Here is an 18,645-nt window from a genome sequence, read left to right on the forward strand (position 1 = left end):
CAAAGTAATCACCGACTGAAGCATCAAACCACCTGGCCGGGATCTTTCCCCAATACCAGATCCCGTATGGCCCCTTCCCGAGTTGGCTATTTACATACTGCTCTAAAAACTCTCCTGGATGCTCCTTACAAACTGCTCCATCTACGCCTTCAACCTACAACGAATCCCATTCAATGTTGGGAAGTTAAAATCTCCCATCACAACCAGGAATCAAGGGATCAACTTGATCCCAGCTGCCTTTGCATGTCATATGCCTCCTTCTCTTTTTGACCAGGGCCTCAATATCCGAGTCATCCAGGGTTCTCTACTTCTACCAGCCTTGCCCTTCACTCTGCCTTGAACACTGGTCAACAAGATTTGCAGGTGCTGCTGGGGTTTGAACTCGATTGACAGGGGGTGGGATGGGAACCTCAGGGAAAATTCAGAGCAGCGAACAGGAGATGGAAATTAGTGAGAGATTCTGAAAGACAGCAAGAGAGGTTAAAAAGCACAGAAGTTTGGCAGTGTTAAAATGTAAATGCAAGGGCAAAGTAAATAAAGCCAATGACCTGGGAGAAACATGCCAGCAGGATATATATCACTGTTATAATGGACACTTGGCATAAGAGGGTGCAAAACTGACAGCTCAACATCTCTGGAGTTTCTAGGCGGATTGGGAAGGGGTAGAAAAGGTGTGGTGTAACATTAACAATTGTGAGGATGGATGATGTATTCACAAAGTATCAAAGTTAGGCCACATGGTTAGCTCAGAATAAGAAAGGGGGGAGCCATGCTGATAGGAGTAGAAGGGAGTTAGAAGAGAAATATGTAGAGAGATTTTTGAGCACAAAAACAATAGAGAAGTAATCGTTTTGGGCTTCAGCACCCTAATATCAATTGAATATGAACAGTGCAAAGGACACAAAGGATGTAAATTAATGAACTGCATTCAAGAGAACTTTTTTAGCCAGTTCATAACAAGCCCAACAATAGGGGGTGCAATTCTAAATTTAGGTCCTATGAAATTAAGCTGAGTAAGTGGATGAATTAGCAGTGGGAGACCGTTTTGGAGATAGTGACCATCATATAGTTAGATTTAGCTTCAGTATAGAAAAGGACAAAGATTGTTAAAAGTTCAAAATTGCTGCAGATGGGGTAGACAAATTTTTACAAAGCTGAGAAATTAGATAGAATAGAATCACTACAGTGCAGAAGGAGGCCTTTAGGCCATCGCATCATCACCAACCCTCTGGAAGAGCCCCCACCTATCCCTATAACCCAGTAAAGCCACGTAACCTTTTAGCACACGAGGGAAAATTTAGCATGGCCAATCCACCTAAACAGCATGGCCAGGATTCTCCGGGAATTGGTGGGGAGGCCCGTACCGGCGCCAAGGGTGGCGTGAACCACTCCGGCGTCGGGCCATCCGGAAGTTGAGGAATCGTCCACACTTCCGGCGCTGGAGGGGTTGGTGTCATGCCAACCGGCGGCAAAGGGCCGCCGCCGGCCGCGCGGGTTGGCACATGAACAGGACCGCCAGCGTGTTCTGGCGCTTGTGCAGAACCGCCAGCGTGTTTCCTGCGCATGCGCAGGGGGTTTCTTCTCGGCACTGGCCATGGCGGAGCCTTACAGAGGCCGGCGCGGAGGGAAAGAGTATCCCCACGACACAGGCCCACCCACAGATTGGTGGCCCCGATCACGGGTCAGGCCCGCGCCCTGCCAAGTATCCCGTTAGACAGACAACAAGCCAGGTCCCGCCAGGATGGACCATGTCCATTTCACGCCGGCGGGACTGGCCAGGAACAGGTGGCCGCTCGACCCATCGGGGCCCGGAGAATTGCCGGGGGGGTCCGCTGCCAGCGGGGGAGGAGGGGGCGACCGGAGCAGCCCGATCCCCGCCCCCGCCCGAAAACCGGCGCCGGGGAATTCGGGAGCCGTGTCGGAGCGGTGGGGCAGGATTCACATCGCCCCCCCGGCGATTCTCCGACTCGGCAGGGGGTCGGAGAATCCCGCCCCCATATCTTTGGACTGTAGGAGGAAACCAGAGCACCCGGAGAAAACCCATGCAGACACGGGGAGAACATGCAAACTCCACACAGACTGTGACCCAAGGCTGAAATTGAACCTGGGTCCCTGGTGCTGTGAGGCAGCAGTGCTAACCACCGTGCCACCTTCACCAATTGGCAAAAGTGGATTGTATACAGCTATTACAAGGAAAATCTGTGTTAAATCAGTGAAAGGCATTCAAAGGTGAAACTCTATGTCAGTAACATAGGCATGTCTCCACAAAGAAAAAGGATGGAACTGCCAAATCTAGAGCCCCGCATACAGGCCAAGATAAAACAGAAAATCTTATGACAGTCACAAAAAGTTCAATGTTGTAGAAAGCCGTGAGTAATGTAGAATGTCGGGGCCTTTTGGCATAGTGGGTTGGGTACCTGCCGCTGAGCCACAAGCTCCAAGTTCAAGTCCCACCCCAGGACTTGATGGGCAAGAATATGCGTTCATAAAGCAGTCAAACAGTTTTTAGTGTGCCAATCTGCAAATCCTTCCAAACACACCAATGGTAGTGGGAGGGACTCCTGGTCAACCTTGCTTGATGTGCAATGGCACCCCTCAAGTAATAAGCCCTTGGCAACAGACGAGTGACTGGCTGTCGGAATTATTAGATATGAAAAACAGACAAAAGCCTAAAGCATCACGAGGACTGGAATATAAAAAGGTACAGGGTTAAATAAAATTGTAAATTAGGAAAGCAAAGGGAGGATAGGCAAAAATCAAAGAAAATCCAAAGATGTTTTCCCAGTAGGTTAAGAGCAAAAGATTAGCTAAGGAAAAGGTCGGGCCTGTCAGAAATATTCTGGTTAGGTGGGTTGGTGTACAAGATATAGGCAGGGTGCCCAATGTGTACTTGTCTCCACAAAGGAGAGTAATGATACGGACACAGGAGGAGGAATATGAAATATTAGTTACAATGAACAGAGTGATAGAATAAGTACTGTAGGAGCTGGCATCCTTGAAGGTGGATAAATCACCAGAGTCAGGGGGATTGTATCTCAGGCTTTTGAAGGAAGCCAGCAAGGAAATAGCTGATGCTCGGAGTATCTTTTTCCAATCCTCGTTACATACATGTAAGATCCGGGATGATTATAGGAGGTCTGTGAATGTTGTACAATTATATAAAAAGAGTGCGAGGGAAGGCAAGAAAATTATAGGCAGTCAGTCTGACTTCTGTGGTGGTAAAATTATTAGAAACAATTCCAAAAGACAGGGGGCGGAATTCTCCGACACCCCGCTGGGCCAGAGAATCGCCGGGGAGGCGGTGTGAATCCCGGCCCCGCTGGCTGGCGAATTTTCTGCGCCGGGGTTTTGGCAGGGGCGGGAATCGTGCCACGCCAGTCGGTGGCCGCATGCAGCTGACCCCCCAGCGATTCACCAGCCCGCGATGGGCCAAGCGGCCGCCCGTTTTAGGTTGGTCCCGCCAGCGTAAATTAGACCTGGTACTTACCAGCGGGATCTGGCTCTGCGGGCGGCCTCCGGGGTCCTGGGGGGAGGGGAGGGGGGAGATCTGGCCCCGGATGGTGCCCCCACGGTTTCCTGGCCCGCGATCGGGGCTCAGAAATCCACGGGCGGGCCTGTGCCGTGGGGACACTCTTTCCCTCCGTACTGGCTACTGTGGTCCTCTGCCATGGCCGGTGCGGAGACGTCCCTCCCCCTGCGCATGCGCTGGGATGATGCTAGCACACGCTGGCGCTCTCGTGCATGCGCCAACTCGCACAGCCAGCGGAGGCCCTTCGGCGCTGGTTGGCGCGGCACCAAGCCTCTTCTGCGCCGTTTGACACAGCGCCAACCCCACCGGCCTAGCCCCTGAAGGTGCGGAGGATTCCACACCTTCCGGGCAGCCTGACACCAGAGTGGTTCATGCCACTCCTCGGCGCCGGGACCCCCCCGCTCCGCTGGGTAGAGGAGAAACCCGCCCAGGATAACTGGTCACTTAGAAAGGCAACAGCTCATCAAGCGTAGTCAGAATGGTTTTATTCGGGCAAGATTCTTGTTTATTTTTCGTTGCACTAGGTAGGAATATCTTTTACACCACCGAATACACACCACAGATATTCCACAGGTTTTCCTTACATCTTTTTTTATTAATCGTGTTGTTGTGATTTGGTCCCTACTTCAAATGATGTGCAGTTAGAGATTTAAGAAAGCACACTAGAATGGTTTGGAGACCTTCTACTCTCCCCTTCCCCATATCGGAAAACTCACTAACTCTATATTAAATATAGATTTGAAAGTCCTAAAAGAGTGATCTCATGAATATACTTTTAAATGTAATTTGTTTGGAGAGGGAAAACAGTGCTACATCATCTTAATTTCCGAGAAATTAACTAAAATATCTTGTCGCGGATTTGTAATTGCGTACTTGTAAATAAAAGAAAAGCTTTATTCTTTGGATCAGCATGCTAAGCTACCATTTCACACTTTGAAAGGAATTTTAAAATTCCGTTGCTCACCTTTTAAACCTGAGCGAATAACAGTCGGTGATAAATCATCATAGTTGTTCATCATGCTAATATCCCCAGATGTGAAGCTAACAGTCAGCAGTGTCTTGTTGTTCTGAATTGGTAAAGGGTATACTGGTGGGCCATCTGTAACAAAAATACACAGCTATCACTTACATTTTTTAAGGCTTAGTTAAACATAGATTCCGAACGCAAGAACCATGTCTGTATCAATCAGTCAAAATGGTACGAGCCACGGCCATTTTAAATTCGTTGATCACCTTAATAGATTTAAATAGGAATTGGAATTTAAAACAAAGGTGTCTGCGTGGGTTTCCTCCGGGTGCTTTCGTATCTTCTCACAGTCCATAGAAATGCAGGTTAGGTGGATTGGCCATCATGGGGATAGGGCGGCACGGATGGGTGAGTGGACCACGGTGGAGTGCTCTTTTGAGGGTTCGGTGCAGACTCTATGGGTCTAATGGGTCTTCTGCACCGTAGGGATTCTATGATAAAGTAAAAACAAACAAATTATTTTTGATTGTTTTGCTCTGTAAACAATGAGAAAATTCACTGAAAAGGAGTCAAATACTTTTGAAACTAAACTGGGAAAATCTGTTAATACAGTAGTCCCCCTTTATAACGCGGGTGTTGGGGTCCAAGACCCCAACCCGCGTTGTATCCGAGCCGCGGATATCCATGATGGGGGTTTTAAATTTATTTAAAAATCTATGCTAGCGCTTCCCATTGTGAGTCTACGGGGGGGGCGGGGGGAGAGGTCAGACCCCCGTAGACTCACAATGGGAAGCGCTAGCATAGATTTTTAAATAAATTTAAAACCCCCATCGTGGATCCAATTAAAATTTCAGCGGCCGGCTCACTTTGATCCGGAGAGGGAAGCTGCTCTCAGTGAAATAATCAGCCGGCCGCTGAAATTGACACTGCCGGCTGCTCTCTCCCTCCAATCCAACTTTTAAGTTTTAATGTTTCTGATTGGAGGGAGAGAGCAGCGGGCAGTGTCAATTTCAGCGGCCAGCTGATTGCTTCAGTGAGAGAGCAGCTTCCCTCTCCGGATCAAAGTGAGCTGGCCGCTGAAATTGACACTGCCGGCTGCTCTCTCCCTCCAATCAGAAACATTAAAACTTAAAGTTGGATTGGAGGGAGAGAGCAGCTGGCAGTGTCAATTTCTTTTTTTTTTCCTCCGGCTCGCCCCCTCTCCCCCCACATCCTCCAACTAGACCCCTCTCCCCCCACACCCTCCGGCTTGCCCCCTCTCCCCCCCCAACACCCTCCGGCTCGCCCCCTCTCCCCCCACATCCTCCACTAGACCCCTCTCCCCCACACCCTCCGGCTCGCCCCCTCTCCCCAACACCCACCCCCCCCCCCTCTCCCCCCCAACACCCGCCCCCCCTCCTCTCCCCCCCAACACCCGCCCCCCCTCTTCTTCCCCCCCCCAACACCCCGCCCCCCCTCTTCTCACCCCCCCCAACACCCGCCCCCCCTCTTCTCCCCCCCCAACACCCGCCCCCCCTCTTCTCCCCCCCCCAACACCCGCCCCCCCTCTTCTCCCCCCCAACACCCGCCCCCCCTCTCTCCCCTCCCCCACTTCCCCCCCCACCCTCCCTGCTCTCCCCCACAGCGTCCTCGCCCCCTCTCCCCCCACACCCTCCGCTCGCCCCTCCCCACACCCTCCTCGCGCGCCTCCCCCCCCCTCTCCCTCCCCCTCCCCCCACACCCGCCCCCTCTCCTCTCCCCCACACCCAGGGGTCCTCCCCCACACCCCCAGGCCCTCCTCTCTCCCCCCAACACCCGCAGGGGGTCTCCCCCACACCCCGCAGGGGGTCCCCCCCACCCCGCCCCCCCCCTCCTCTCCCCCCCCCACCCCCCCCCCCCTCTTCTCCCCCCCCAACACCCGCCCCCCCTCTTTCCCCCCCCAACCCCCCCCCCCTCTTCTCCCCCCCCCCCCCCCCGCCCCCCTCTTCTCCCCCCCCAACACCCGCCCCCCCTCTTCTCCCCCCCCAACACCCGCCCCCCCCTCTTCTCCCCCCCCCAACACCCGCCCCCCCCTCTTCTCACCCCCAACACCCGCCCCCTCTCTTCGCCCCCCCCAACACCCCCCCCCCCCTGCGCCCCCCCAGGGTGGGTCTCCCCCACACCCCCAGGGGGGGTCTCCCACACACCCGCCCCCCCTCCTCTCCCGCCCCAACACCCGCCGCCCCTCTTCTCCCACCAAACACCCGCCGCCCCCGTCTCTCCCCCGCTCCACCCCTCCCCCCTCTTCTCCCCCCCCACACCCTCCGCCCCTCTTCTCCCCCCCCAACACCCCCAACGCACCCCTTCTCCCCCCCCAACACCCGCCCGCCCCTCGTCGTCTCCCCCCCCAACACCCGCCGCCCCTCTTCTCCACCCCCCAACACACCCCGACCCTCTTCTCCCCCCCAAACACCCCCCCCCCTCTTCTCCGTCCCACGCCAACACCCTCCCCCCTCTTCTCCCCCCCCAACACCCGCCCCCCCACTCGTCTCCCCCCACACCCGCCCCCCCCTCTTCTCCCCCCCCAAGCACCCGCCCCCCCATCTTCTCCCCCCCTCCACCCACCCCCTCTTCGCCCCCCCCCAACACCCGCCCCCCCCCAACACCCGACTCCCCCTCTTTCTCCCCCCCCAACACCCGCCCCCTCTCTTCTCCCCCCAACACCCCCCCCCCCTTCTCCCCCAACAAACCCGCCCCCCCCCCCGCCCCCCCTCTTCTCCCCCCCCAACACCCGCCCCCCCCCTCTTTCTCCCCCCCAACACCCGCCCCCCCCTCTTCTCCCCCCAACACCCGCCCCCCCTCTTCTCTCCCCCCTCAACACCCGCCCCCCCTCAACACCCGCCCCCCCTCAACACCCGCCCCCCCTCAACACCCGCCCCCCCTCAACACCCGCCCCCCCTCAACACCCGCCCCCCCCTCAACACCCGCCCCCCCTCAACACCCGCCCCCCCTCAACACCCGCCCCCCCTTGGCAGTGTCAATTTCAGCGGCCAGCTGATTGTTTCAGTGAGAGAGCAGCTTCCCTCTCCGGATCAAAGTGAGTCGGCCGCTGAAATTGACACTGCCCGCTGCTCTCTCCCTCCAATCCAACTTTTAAGTTTTAATGTTTCTGATTGGAGGGAGAGAGCAGCCGGCAGTGTCAATTTCAGCGGCCGGCTCACTTTGATCCGGAGAGGGAAGCTGCTCTCTCACTGAAGCAATCAGCTGGCCGCTGAAATTGACACTGCCGGCTGCTCTCTCCCTCCAATCAGAAACATTAAAACTTAAAAGTTGGATTGGAGGGAGAGAGCAGCCGGCAGTGTCAATTTCAGCGGCCGGCTGATTATTTCAGTGAGAGCAGCTTCCTTCTCCGGATCAAAGTGAGCCGGCCGCTGAAATTGACACAACTGACAGTTGGGGTCCATAAGGCCCCCGCGGTATATCGCGAACCGCGGTATTGCGGAGCGCGGTATAATGGGGGACTACTGTAGTTAATATTGCAGGTCAATAGTGTTAGGATATTGGACTAAACCCCAACAGTTTAGGGTACCAACAAGAACCCGAAGCATTTTTTTAAATTTGTAAAACTGTGAGGAAAGGTGGATGACACTGACCTTTTGTGTTCAAACAAACTTATCAAATTAACAAAGAAAATAGCTGAGACTTCCGGTGGCAGCTATGAAGGAGCAAGTCGCACATTTGGTGGATCTCGCTCTGGTCGGACTTTTGGACCATTTCCCCCGATTTTTTAACATACTTGAATTGTAAAACGGATGTTAGTGGCAATTCTCTACTGAATTCCCACTTCGGTGCATGGAGAAAAGGACTAGAATTGTTCATAAGGGCAGAAACAAGAAGAGAGAGAAAACTTGGGCTGTAGTTGCAACAGGAGACAGCATGGCGGAGGGTCGGACCTCTGGCTTGTCGACCCAGCAGTCTATGGAGGAGCTGATACAAGTCATTCAGGAAGATTTGCTACGCAGAAACGGGACTGCTTGGACCCGATAAGAGAGTGGATTGAGCGGTTGGAGTTTAGATTGGACGCCCAGGATCGGGCGATCCAGAAGGTGGAGAAGGCGCTGGCTGAGCAGGAGGAGCATCAAACTGCGGTGGAGCTGGAGGTGGGGATGCTGAGGGACCAGCAGAAGAAGCTTCTCTAGAAGGTGGAGAACCTAGAGATTAGGTCCCGCTGGCAGAACCTAAGAATTGTTGGGCTCCCGGATGGGTCCGAAGGAACGGACGCTGGGGCATACATCGCAGACATCTTAGCGAAGTTGCTTGGGGATGGGGCATTCACCCGGCCCTTGAAGGTGGATAAGGCTCACAGAGCACTCGCGAGAAAGCCGCGAATGGGTGAATGCCGCCCCCCCCCCCCCCCCCCCCCCCCGCCGAGGGCAATGGTGGTGAGATTCCACAGGTTCTAGGATAAGGAGCGTATTCTACAGTGGGCCAAGCAGACACGGAGCTGTAAGTGGGACAAAAGCATCCTGTGGATTTACCAAGACCTGAGTGTAGAGGTGGCCAGGAGGAGAGCAGGCTTCAACCAGATCAGGGAAATCCTTTTCAAGAAAAAGGTGAAGTTTGGACTCTTATACCCAGCCCGTTTCTGGGTCACGCATGAGGATCAGCACTTTTATTTCGAGTCGCCCGAGAACGCGTTGGACTTTTGAGAGAAAGGGCTGATGGTGAACTTTTGAACTTGGCTACAATGTTCATGTTTTTGTTTTTTCTTTTTGTTTCTGTCTTTGTAAAAAGTTTCTATTTTTGCGTTTTATGGAAGATGTTTGTGATGCCGTTTGCATTGATTTGGAACCAGGAGTAGAGCCGAGTGTGTTAAGGTTTTCATTTGCACTGTTGGGGGATGGAGGTGAGCTTGTTTTGATCTGTGTGTTTTTCTGTTGGGCAATTGTGTGGGGATTGTTTGATGTTGGAGTTTGTTTGTATCAGCGGGGGAGGGGTGGGAGTGTGGGGAGGGAACAATAGGTGGGAGAACAATAGGTGGGAGACCATCTGGCGCCGGGGATGGGGGCCACCAAGCTAGCTGGGTGAGCTAGCACCCGGAAGCGGAGTGGGGTGGGGGTGTGCATATGTCTGGTTTAGGAAAGGGGTTGGGTTACAGGGTGTTGTTGCTGGGTGGGGGGGTGAATGTTCTACTAACGAGGGAGGGACTTGGGCTAAGGGACAGAGAGGAGGTCGGAGGCGGGGACTGCCTGAGGATGGGCCGGTGGAGGCGCGGAATACGGACTGGAGGCGGGCCTAAAAAAGGGGATGGCTGATCGGTGGGGGGGGGGGGGGGGGGGGGGGGCAATGAGCCCCCCAACTAGGCTGATCACCTGGAATGTTCGAGGGTTAAATGGGCCGGTCAAAAGGGCACGTGTGTTTGCGCATCTTAGGGGATTGAAAGCGGACGTGGTAATGTTGCAGAAGATGCACCTTAAGGTAACGGACCAGGTTAGACTGAGGAAAGCTGGGTCAGCCAGGTGTTTCACGCGGGACTAGATTCAAATACTAGAGGGGTTACGATCCTGATCAATAAGCAAGTGGTGTTTGAGGCAGGTAGTATTCTAGTCTTGACGTGGGAGGTTCACTGTTAGGGTTCACCCAGAGGTGGCAACCCAGAGGTTTGTCAACTTCTTTACGGAAAATTAATCGTCAGCAGCCGGGAGGGGGGGGGGGGGGGACTATGTTTATGGTTTCATGTAAATTGTTTATTTTGTTGTTACTATACCAAAAATATCTCAATAAAATGTTTATTAAAAAAAACAAAGAAAATAGCTTTACAATTATCAATTAAAAAGGTCTTAAACACAAAAACGTTAGTATCCACACCTGCCACAACTCCAATTAAGCAACCCAATACAGTTTAAATGCCACTTATAAATGAGCACAGTAAGAAGTCTTACAACACCAGGTTAAAGTCCAACAGGTTTGTTTCAAACACGAGCTTTCGGAGCACGGCTCCTTCTTCAGGTGCTCCGAAAGCTCGTGTTTGAAACAAACCTGTTGGACTTTAACCTGGTGTTGTAAGACTTCTTACTGTGCTCACCCCAGTCCAACGCCGGCATCTCCACATCATGACTTATAAATGAAGTTAACAAACAATTACTTCCTTATAGAATCATAGAATTTACTTGGTTGTGCAGAGATTTTTTGAGAGAGAAACCCTTTCAGGAGCAGAACCAGTACACTTCTGCTCAACCTTGCAGCATTTGATAAAACTGCTGTTCAACTTAAAATCCTTCTGTCTTGTCAGATTCAAATCCTATGGAAAACTGTGGACAGATCTGGCCCCTCTCATTAATTACATCATCTGTATCCCCCTGAGGTATCCTGAGCTAGGACTAAAAACAACATGTAAACAAATTAATGTTTAGAACCGGGCACACCTCCCCTTTTATGACTTATTAATTACAGCTTTAGCTGACTGTCTGAATACCTTAACCTAGGTTCTTTAAAAATATTACTGCAACAAATATATAGCCCAGGCTTTTAACAAAAAATACAGCCACAAGTTTAAAGGATACAACAATTTTAACATTCATAACAGTGGGAATGTTCAAAAATAATTTAACGTGATACTAAATCAGCTTGTACTCTCCAAGAGGTCTGAAGTCCACAAACTAAAAGAAAAAGCAGACAAACATGCAACAAGAATAGACGGTGGCAAATGTGAAATTTACAATAGGTGACAAAGGACTAAAAAGAAACGGGAGAAAGAAACTTGCAAGGAATATCAAGATTACCACAAATATGTTCAATTACATTAGGAAGAGAGTGGTCAGAAGTGATGTGAACACTTTGAAAACTGGTAATATTGATGTTGTCAATGAAAATAAGAAAATGAAACACAAACACAACACGGTGTGTACATGTACTTGTGGACAAGACGTGTTAAATGTATACAAAATAGATCAGAATAGTGATCTGGGGCTGGATTCTCTGAAAACCGGCGCAATGGCCGGAACCCGGTGCCAAAAACAGCGCGGATCACTCCAGCGTCGGACCCCCCCAAACGGCGCAAAGTCTCCGGGCCCGAATGGGCTAACAGCGGCGTGACGCCATTGGCGCCGACGTCACCCGCCAAGGATGCGCCGCGTCACAGCACAAAAGCTGTGCCCCCCCGGCGGAAGACCCGCTAAGATGGCCACCCGCCATGCAGCCCCAAGGTTCCAGGAGCGCGACAGCACAGGAGAGGAGGGAGGCCCTGTACCCCGGACATGGCCGCAGGGTCGCCCCACGCCTCAGCAGGCGCCTGTGGAGGGAGGTGGCAGAGGCCGTCAGCACTGTGGCTGTGACACCGAGGACAGCCACCCAGTGCCACAAGAAGGTGAACGACCTCGTCAGGGCAGCCAGGGTGAGTACCACCCCCCTACGATGTGCGGCACACCCCCAAGTGCAACCAACTCGAATGCTAACTCAACCCTAACCCTAATGTGCTGCGCACCTCTGCCAATATACGTGCAACCGCTGGCATGCATTCATATACCCGTCTCTAACACTATTGCCCTTTACCCCTGCCACCGACCCGCCTGCCCCCCACAGGAGAAGCACGCACACAACAACAGGGAAAGTGAGAGGACTGGAGGGGGCCCAGTTTATGAGAGACCACTCACCGTTCATGAGGAAAGGGCTTTGTAACTGGCAGGCGGACCTGAGGACCAGGAGGTTGCCAATGCAGAGGTCAGGGGCCCACCAGCAAGTGAGCCATCCACAACAGCCCATCCCCATTCCCCCATATCCCGCATCCCCCATAGCCCCCCTCCCCCATATCCCCCGAACACCGCCCGCGTGTCTAACCATGCATGCTGTATTGTGTATTGCAGGCACCCGTCCCCGCAGATGACGACTGCCCGCAGGATGCCCCAGGGCGGACACGAGGGAGGGAGAGACCCAGAGCAACAGGGAGACGACACCCCCGTCTCGTGCGGGTGCGGCGATGCAGTCGTGTGACACCCAGCGATGAGGGAAGCAGCCACAGGCCCCCTTCGCAGCCGAGCCAGGACACCACTACCCAGGACAGCCCTACCCAGGACACCCCTACCCAGGACACCCCTACCCAGGACACCCCTACCCAGGACACCCCTACCCAGGACACCCCTACCCAGGACACCCCTACCCAGGACACCCCTACCCAGGACACCACTACCCAGGACACCACTACCCAGGACACCACTACCCAGGACACCACTACCCAGGACACCACTACCCAGGACACCACTACCCAGGACACCACTACCCAGGACACCACTACCCAGGACACCGAAATACAGGACACTGACACACAGTGGACGGTTGGAGTCGAACCGCCACCTCAGAGTAACATGGACTCTGAGTCGGACGATCTCATGACACAACGCCACTGCTGCCTCCAACACCCTCCACCATCGCAGAGACACTCACCTCGGTTGGGCACTTTAGTGATGAGGCGTCTGGTACACTCACTGGTACATACAACACAGCCGTACCGGTACAGCAGGTGGAGGTAGAAGCAACAGAGGGGCTGGGAGGTCGGAGGGCATCCTGGCGCGCGAACATCTGCCACCCAGACAGGTCCCGGGTTCCTGGAGTTACAACACCCACCCATAGACCCGATGCAGCCATCAAACCTGGGACAAAGGAAGAGGATGACGCCTGGCTTGCAGCAGCTGCAGACGCAGGTGGAGGAGTGCGCCCGCGTCCAGGAGCTGGGAGTGGTGCCAGTCATGCGTGCCACCCAGGCTGAAACCGCACAGGTGGCGTTCGCGGTGGAGGCAATGGGTGCGACGGTGTCAGACATAGGGAGCAGTATGCAAGGCCTGGGGCTTTCCGTGCAGGCGGCGTCTGTGGCCCAGGACATGGCTGCCCTCTCGCAGGAAGCCATGAGCCAGAGCCAGCGGCAGGTGGCAGAGTCACTCAATGCCCGGTTTCAGCAGGCCATGGCGCAGTCCCAGTAGGCAATGGCCCAGTCTCTGCAGGCCATGGCTCAGTCTCAGCAGACCATCGCTGAGGGCATCGGCACCATTGCCCATGTGCTAGCCGCCGTCGCACGGTCACAGACAGCGATGGGTAACTCCCTGAGCTGCATGGCTGCAAACCCACAGACCTTTGTCGATACCAGCACGAGCCTCTAGGACTGGCAGCGCCATGTGTCCGGGGGGGGGGCATCGGATGGCCGATCCGCTCGCACTCCCGAGGGCTATCGGGCACCCCAAGGGAGGAGGATGTGCTGGGGCCCGTCCCGGGAACCCCTGTAACGGAGGTCCCGGAACACTGCAGCACCTCGGACTCTCTCTCTCTTCTCCCCCCCCCCCCCCCCCCGGTGCATCTGGTGGGCAACAGGCAGGCAGCTCGCCTACCCAGTCGCCCGAGCCACAGCCTGGCCCATCTAGGCCGGGCCGCCCCAGGAAACGGCCGCCAAAGGGAACCCGAGTCAGAGGGCAGGAATCACAGGAGTCCACCTCCAGTTCTGCTGTACCGTCTGGGGAACCGCCTAGGCGTAGTCAAAGGGCCCATAAGGCCAAACAATTAGACACTGAGTAAGTTGGCACGGGTGCAGGGCACAGACGGGTTTTAGGAGCTAGGGCACGTGTATGGACTGTTTGTTATTAAAATCACTTTCACGCCTACAGAAGCTGCCTTTGTGCTCCGTCCGAAGCGTGCGGGGGTGTCATGTACATTGAGCGCCGGTGTGTGTGTGAGGGGTGGTCTTACATCGGCCCCAGGTGAGTGTGTCCCCCCCCCCCCGCCCCTGGGCCGCCCTCTCCATCCCCCCGGGTAGAGGACGGACCGTGCGCTGCAGTTTCATGGCCGCATGCAGGGATGGTCCGGGTGGAGGGTGGTACTGTGGCCATGGGTCAGACATTGTCCAACGATGTGGAGCCAGGAGCTCATTGCAGAGTGAGTCTCCATGGCCTGCAATAGACACGCTTCCACCGGAGACCATGAGAGCCTGGCCCATCGTGCCGCAGGTGGATGTGCAATGGAGGGGTGGTGTGCATGCGGGTGGGATGGGTGTGGCTGGTGGTTGGGTGGGGGGGGGGGGTGTGAAGGTGTCGGTGGGTGGGTGAGGGTGTTTGTGCTGGGTGGATGAGGGAGGGGTGAGGGTGATCGGATGTTGCCATGGTGTGCGGTATGTGACCATACTCGCCGATTTCCACGCCCCCTAGTCAGTGAACCGGGCGACTATCAGCCTGTCCCGTGCCTGCTGGCCCAGCCGGCAATGGTGGGCAGCCACCCGCCCATGTCCGGCCCGTCTGCCCTGACCATTGCCCCCATCCCCCTCATCTGCGGAAGACTGAGCCTCTTCCTGCTGCTCCTCCACTCCCCCCCTCCTCTGCCTGCGGCACATTGCCCCTCTGCTGGGCTATGTTGTGCAGGACGCAGCATACCACAATGATGTGGCTGACCCTATCTGGTGGGTACTAGAGGGCCCCCCCAGAGAGGTCCAGGTACCTGAAACGCATTTTGAGCACACCAAAGCACCTCTCTATCAGACCCCTTGTCGCTGCATGGGCATCATTGTAGCTGTTCTCCACGTCACTCTGTGGCCTCCGTATAGGCGTCATCAGCCACAACCGCAACGGGTAACCCCTGTCGCCCAGCAACCAGCCCCTCAGCCGGGGGTGGCGTCCCTCGAACATGCCGGGGATTTATGACCGCGACAACACGTATGAGTTATGAACACTTCCCGGGTACCGGGCGCAGACGTGCAGACGTGCAGGATAATCATGCGGTGGTCGCAGACCACCTGGATGTTCATGGAATAGTTCCCCTTCCTATTGGTGGACACTGACACTGTTATCTGCAGGTGGCCGCACGGCGACGTGCATCCCATCGATCGCGCCCTGGACCATGGGAAAACCAGCCACGGCAGAGAACGGCCCGGGCATCCTGGCTCGCCTGATCCACAATGGCATAATGGGCGTCTGTCACTGCGCGGATGCACCGGTGTACCAATGTCTGTGAGATGCCAGACAGGTCCCCACTCAGCGCCTGGAATGACCCCGTGGCATAAAAGTTCAGGGCCACCGTCACCTTGACGGACACGGGGAGAGGGTGTCCTCCCCCAGTGCCAACGGTGCCAGGTGTACCAGCAGGTGGCAGATGTGTGCCACGGGTTCCCGGCTCATCCGGAGTCTCCTCCTGCATTCCCGGTCCGTGAGTTCCTGGTACGACGAACGGGGCCGGTACACACAGGGCCTCCTCCAGCGTATCCGTCGCCGTGGCGCCACGACGTCCTCCTCCCTCTCCTCGTGCTCCTCCTCCTCTTTGTGCTCCCCCTGCTCCTCCTCCTCCTCCTCATCCTGTCGGGCGGGTGGCCCTCCAGCCTGGGCGGATGCCGCCTGCCCCTCTGCGGCAGCCTGCGCCGCTGCGGCAGCCTGCACCGCCTGTCTGGCACGCGCCTCCTCCTCCTCCAGGGCAACATGTAGAAGAGCAGCTGCCGCCACTGCGGACAACCTCCCTTGCCCTCAGCCCCCTCCCCGGCACTCACTCTCAACCCGCATCCCCGGCACTCTCTCCTCCCCTGCCCGGTACTCTCCCCCCCTCCCAGGCACTGTCCCACCCCCCCCCCCCCCTCCCCGGCACTGACCCCCCTCCCCGGCAGTGTCCCCCCCCCCCCCCCCCCCCTCGCCCGGCACTCGCTCTATCCCCCCCCCCCCCGGCACTCTCCCCTCCCCGGCACTCACCACAGAGGCCCCCCCCCCGCCTTCCCCACACACCCCTCCCCCACACACACACAGACTGCAGCCACACCGTCATTTCTCCTGCAGTCACGCCCCACGCCGTGACCTACCTCCACGCTATACGGCATCAACCATCAGCACTGGTTGACGCCGTTATATATGTGTTTTGATTTACTTCGGCCCTTCCGGCCAGGAGAATACGGGCAGCCCCGGGGTCCATAACATCGCCCCGGCCCCAGCCATGCTCCGAGGCGGGCGGCGCGATTGACGCCTCGCCGACTTTACAGCGTTCGGCGGGGGCGGGATTCACGCCGGCCCCCGGCGATTCTCCGACTCGGTGGGGGGTCGGAGAATCCAGCCCCTGATCCCCACAGTACAGTGTTCTGAGAAGATTTATAAAGGATGTCATCATTATCATTAGGACAGATTGAATAGGCCATGTCTCATTAAAAAGATTTGAAACATCTGTGAAGTGTTCCACAAAAACAGTTTCCACCCATGGGTGAGTTCAAAAAGGGTATAAATACAAAATGGCCACTTACAGGCAGAGTATGTGATACGACCATCAATTCATTCGAGACATGAGTAGAAGTAAACCGTGGCTTTAATCAACTTAGAACAGTGCCCGCCTGCGACTGAACCAATGCTGAGAACTGCCTACAGGTCGAAGCTCTTTATACCTCCCTTCAAGAGGTGGAGCCATGGGCGGAGCCCATATTTGCCCCAACATGTTCCCCTATGGATAATGCCATACAATGGCCCATAGGAGAAGCCCACAAGGGCAACAGCATAGCACAGATACAAATACAAGTGCAACAGCACAGATACAAATACACTGGTAGATTATGAGTATAATACATTCACCACAGTATGAATACATACAGGATGACAATAAAACAAAAAGTACATGTTTACATCTTCTAGCATAAATGAGACTGCACAACTGCAGTTATTTGACCTATTTGAATCAACTTTCAGCTAATTTTCTGATAAGAACTTTTTAATCATCCAAATACTATCCGGTTTCTAAAGCATGTGTTAATATGCTTGAATCAATTCTGGCAATTACCTTTTTAAGTTTAAAAATGTGAAGTTGCAGCAGAGAGACGACGAGGTTTTAAATTAGTAAGCTAGACAGAGTTCCATTTCGCCACCTAAAATACATTCTGTTGGCTAATTTACTTTTTTGAACTACACACGCATGTGAAGCCATTTAACATCTCTGCCAGTGTGCCATCTACATGATCTTGACCATCCCTCAAGCAATAACCGCCTGCCACATTATTGAAAAGTAGAAGATTGAAGGAAGAGATATATATTTCATAAAAAGTTGTTTGAAGATAAAGAGGTTTACCACACATACTGAAACGACAATTTGTACTATGTCACTTGTAACAGTGTCATTACAACGAAAATGATACATGTCTCTTTGGCTTATTTCAAAGAAAAGGTTTGCCAAGCAGATTTTGATGAAGACAGTGCTCTCTATACTTTGGCTTCAAATACTAATTGCATTTAGTACAATTCTTTGCATTTTGACATCAAACCCTCAAAAGTTATATTTTTCCAGAGGGGCCACCATTCATTATGTGGCAAGAAATCCCTTGAACTTATTTATTTCAGGGTAAAAATTATTGTATTTTGAGCGTTGCTGACATGACCAGTATCTATTAAATAATTGTGAATGATAAGGTGACAGCGAGCTGCGTTCTTGAACCACTGCAGTCTGTGTGGTATAGGTACACCTACAGTGCTATTAGGGGAGGGAGTGCCAGGATATCAACACAGTACAGTGAAGGGATGGTGATATAGCTCCAAGTTAGGGTGATGTGCGACTTGGTGAGGAATTTGAAGGTGGTGATGCCCCATTCCTCCGGTGCCTTTGTTCTTAAGAGTGGATAGATATTCCAGGTTTGGAAGATGCTGTCAAAGTTCCTGCAGTTCATCTTGTACACTGGTGTACACTGGAAAGTTCCTGCAGTGCAATTTATTGATGTACAAGGTGCATCATGGCGGTGGAAATTGTTTAAGGTGGTGGAGAGGGTACCAATCAAACGGGCTGCTTTGTCTTCGATGGTGTTGAGCATCTAGAATGTTGTGGGAACTGCAATCATTTGACAAGTGAGGAGCACTCAATCACAATCCTGACTGATATGATTCCATGAGTCTGACTACTTTAAGCTGTTGCTTGATTTGTCTGTGAGACATCTCTTCCAATTTTGGCAAAAGCCACAGAATGTAAGGCAGTACGGTGACGCACGGCTGCCTCACAGCGCCATGAACTCATGTTCAATTCTGGCTTTGGGTGACGGTGTGACGTTTGCACTTTCTTCCTATATCTGCGTGGTCTTCCTCCAGGTGCTCCTAAAGATGTGCAGGTTAGGTGGAGTTATGGAGTTACGGGGATAGGGCGGGGGGAATGGGCCTAGGTAGAGTGCTCTTTCAGAGGGTCGATGCAGACTCGACAGGCAAAATAGCCTTCTTCTGCA

The 18,645-nt window shown here is 54.2% G+C and overlaps 1 protein-coding gene across 2 annotated transcripts in view; it reads right to left on the bottom strand.

Moving 5' to 3' along the window:
- tulp4a (TUB like protein 4a) overlaps positions 1 to 18,645 on the bottom strand; it is a 569,265-nt gene that overhangs the window by 392,109 nt on the left and 158,511 nt on the right. For both annotated transcript variants that reach the window (XM_038802363.1, XM_038802372.1), the window contains exon 5: positions 4,494 to 4,628. In XM_038802363.1, coding sequence (XP_038658291.1) covers positions 4,494 to 4,628 — 135 coding nt within the window. The remainder of the gene's footprint in view (positions 1 to 4,493; positions 4,629 to 18,645) is intronic.

Source organism: Scyliorhinus canicula, chromosome 1 (genome assembly GCF_902713615.1).
Source record: "Scyliorhinus canicula chromosome 1, sScyCan1.1, whole genome shotgun sequence".
Classification (NCBI taxonomy): domain Eukaryota; kingdom Metazoa; phylum Chordata; class Chondrichthyes; order Carcharhiniformes; family Scyliorhinidae; genus Scyliorhinus; species Scyliorhinus canicula.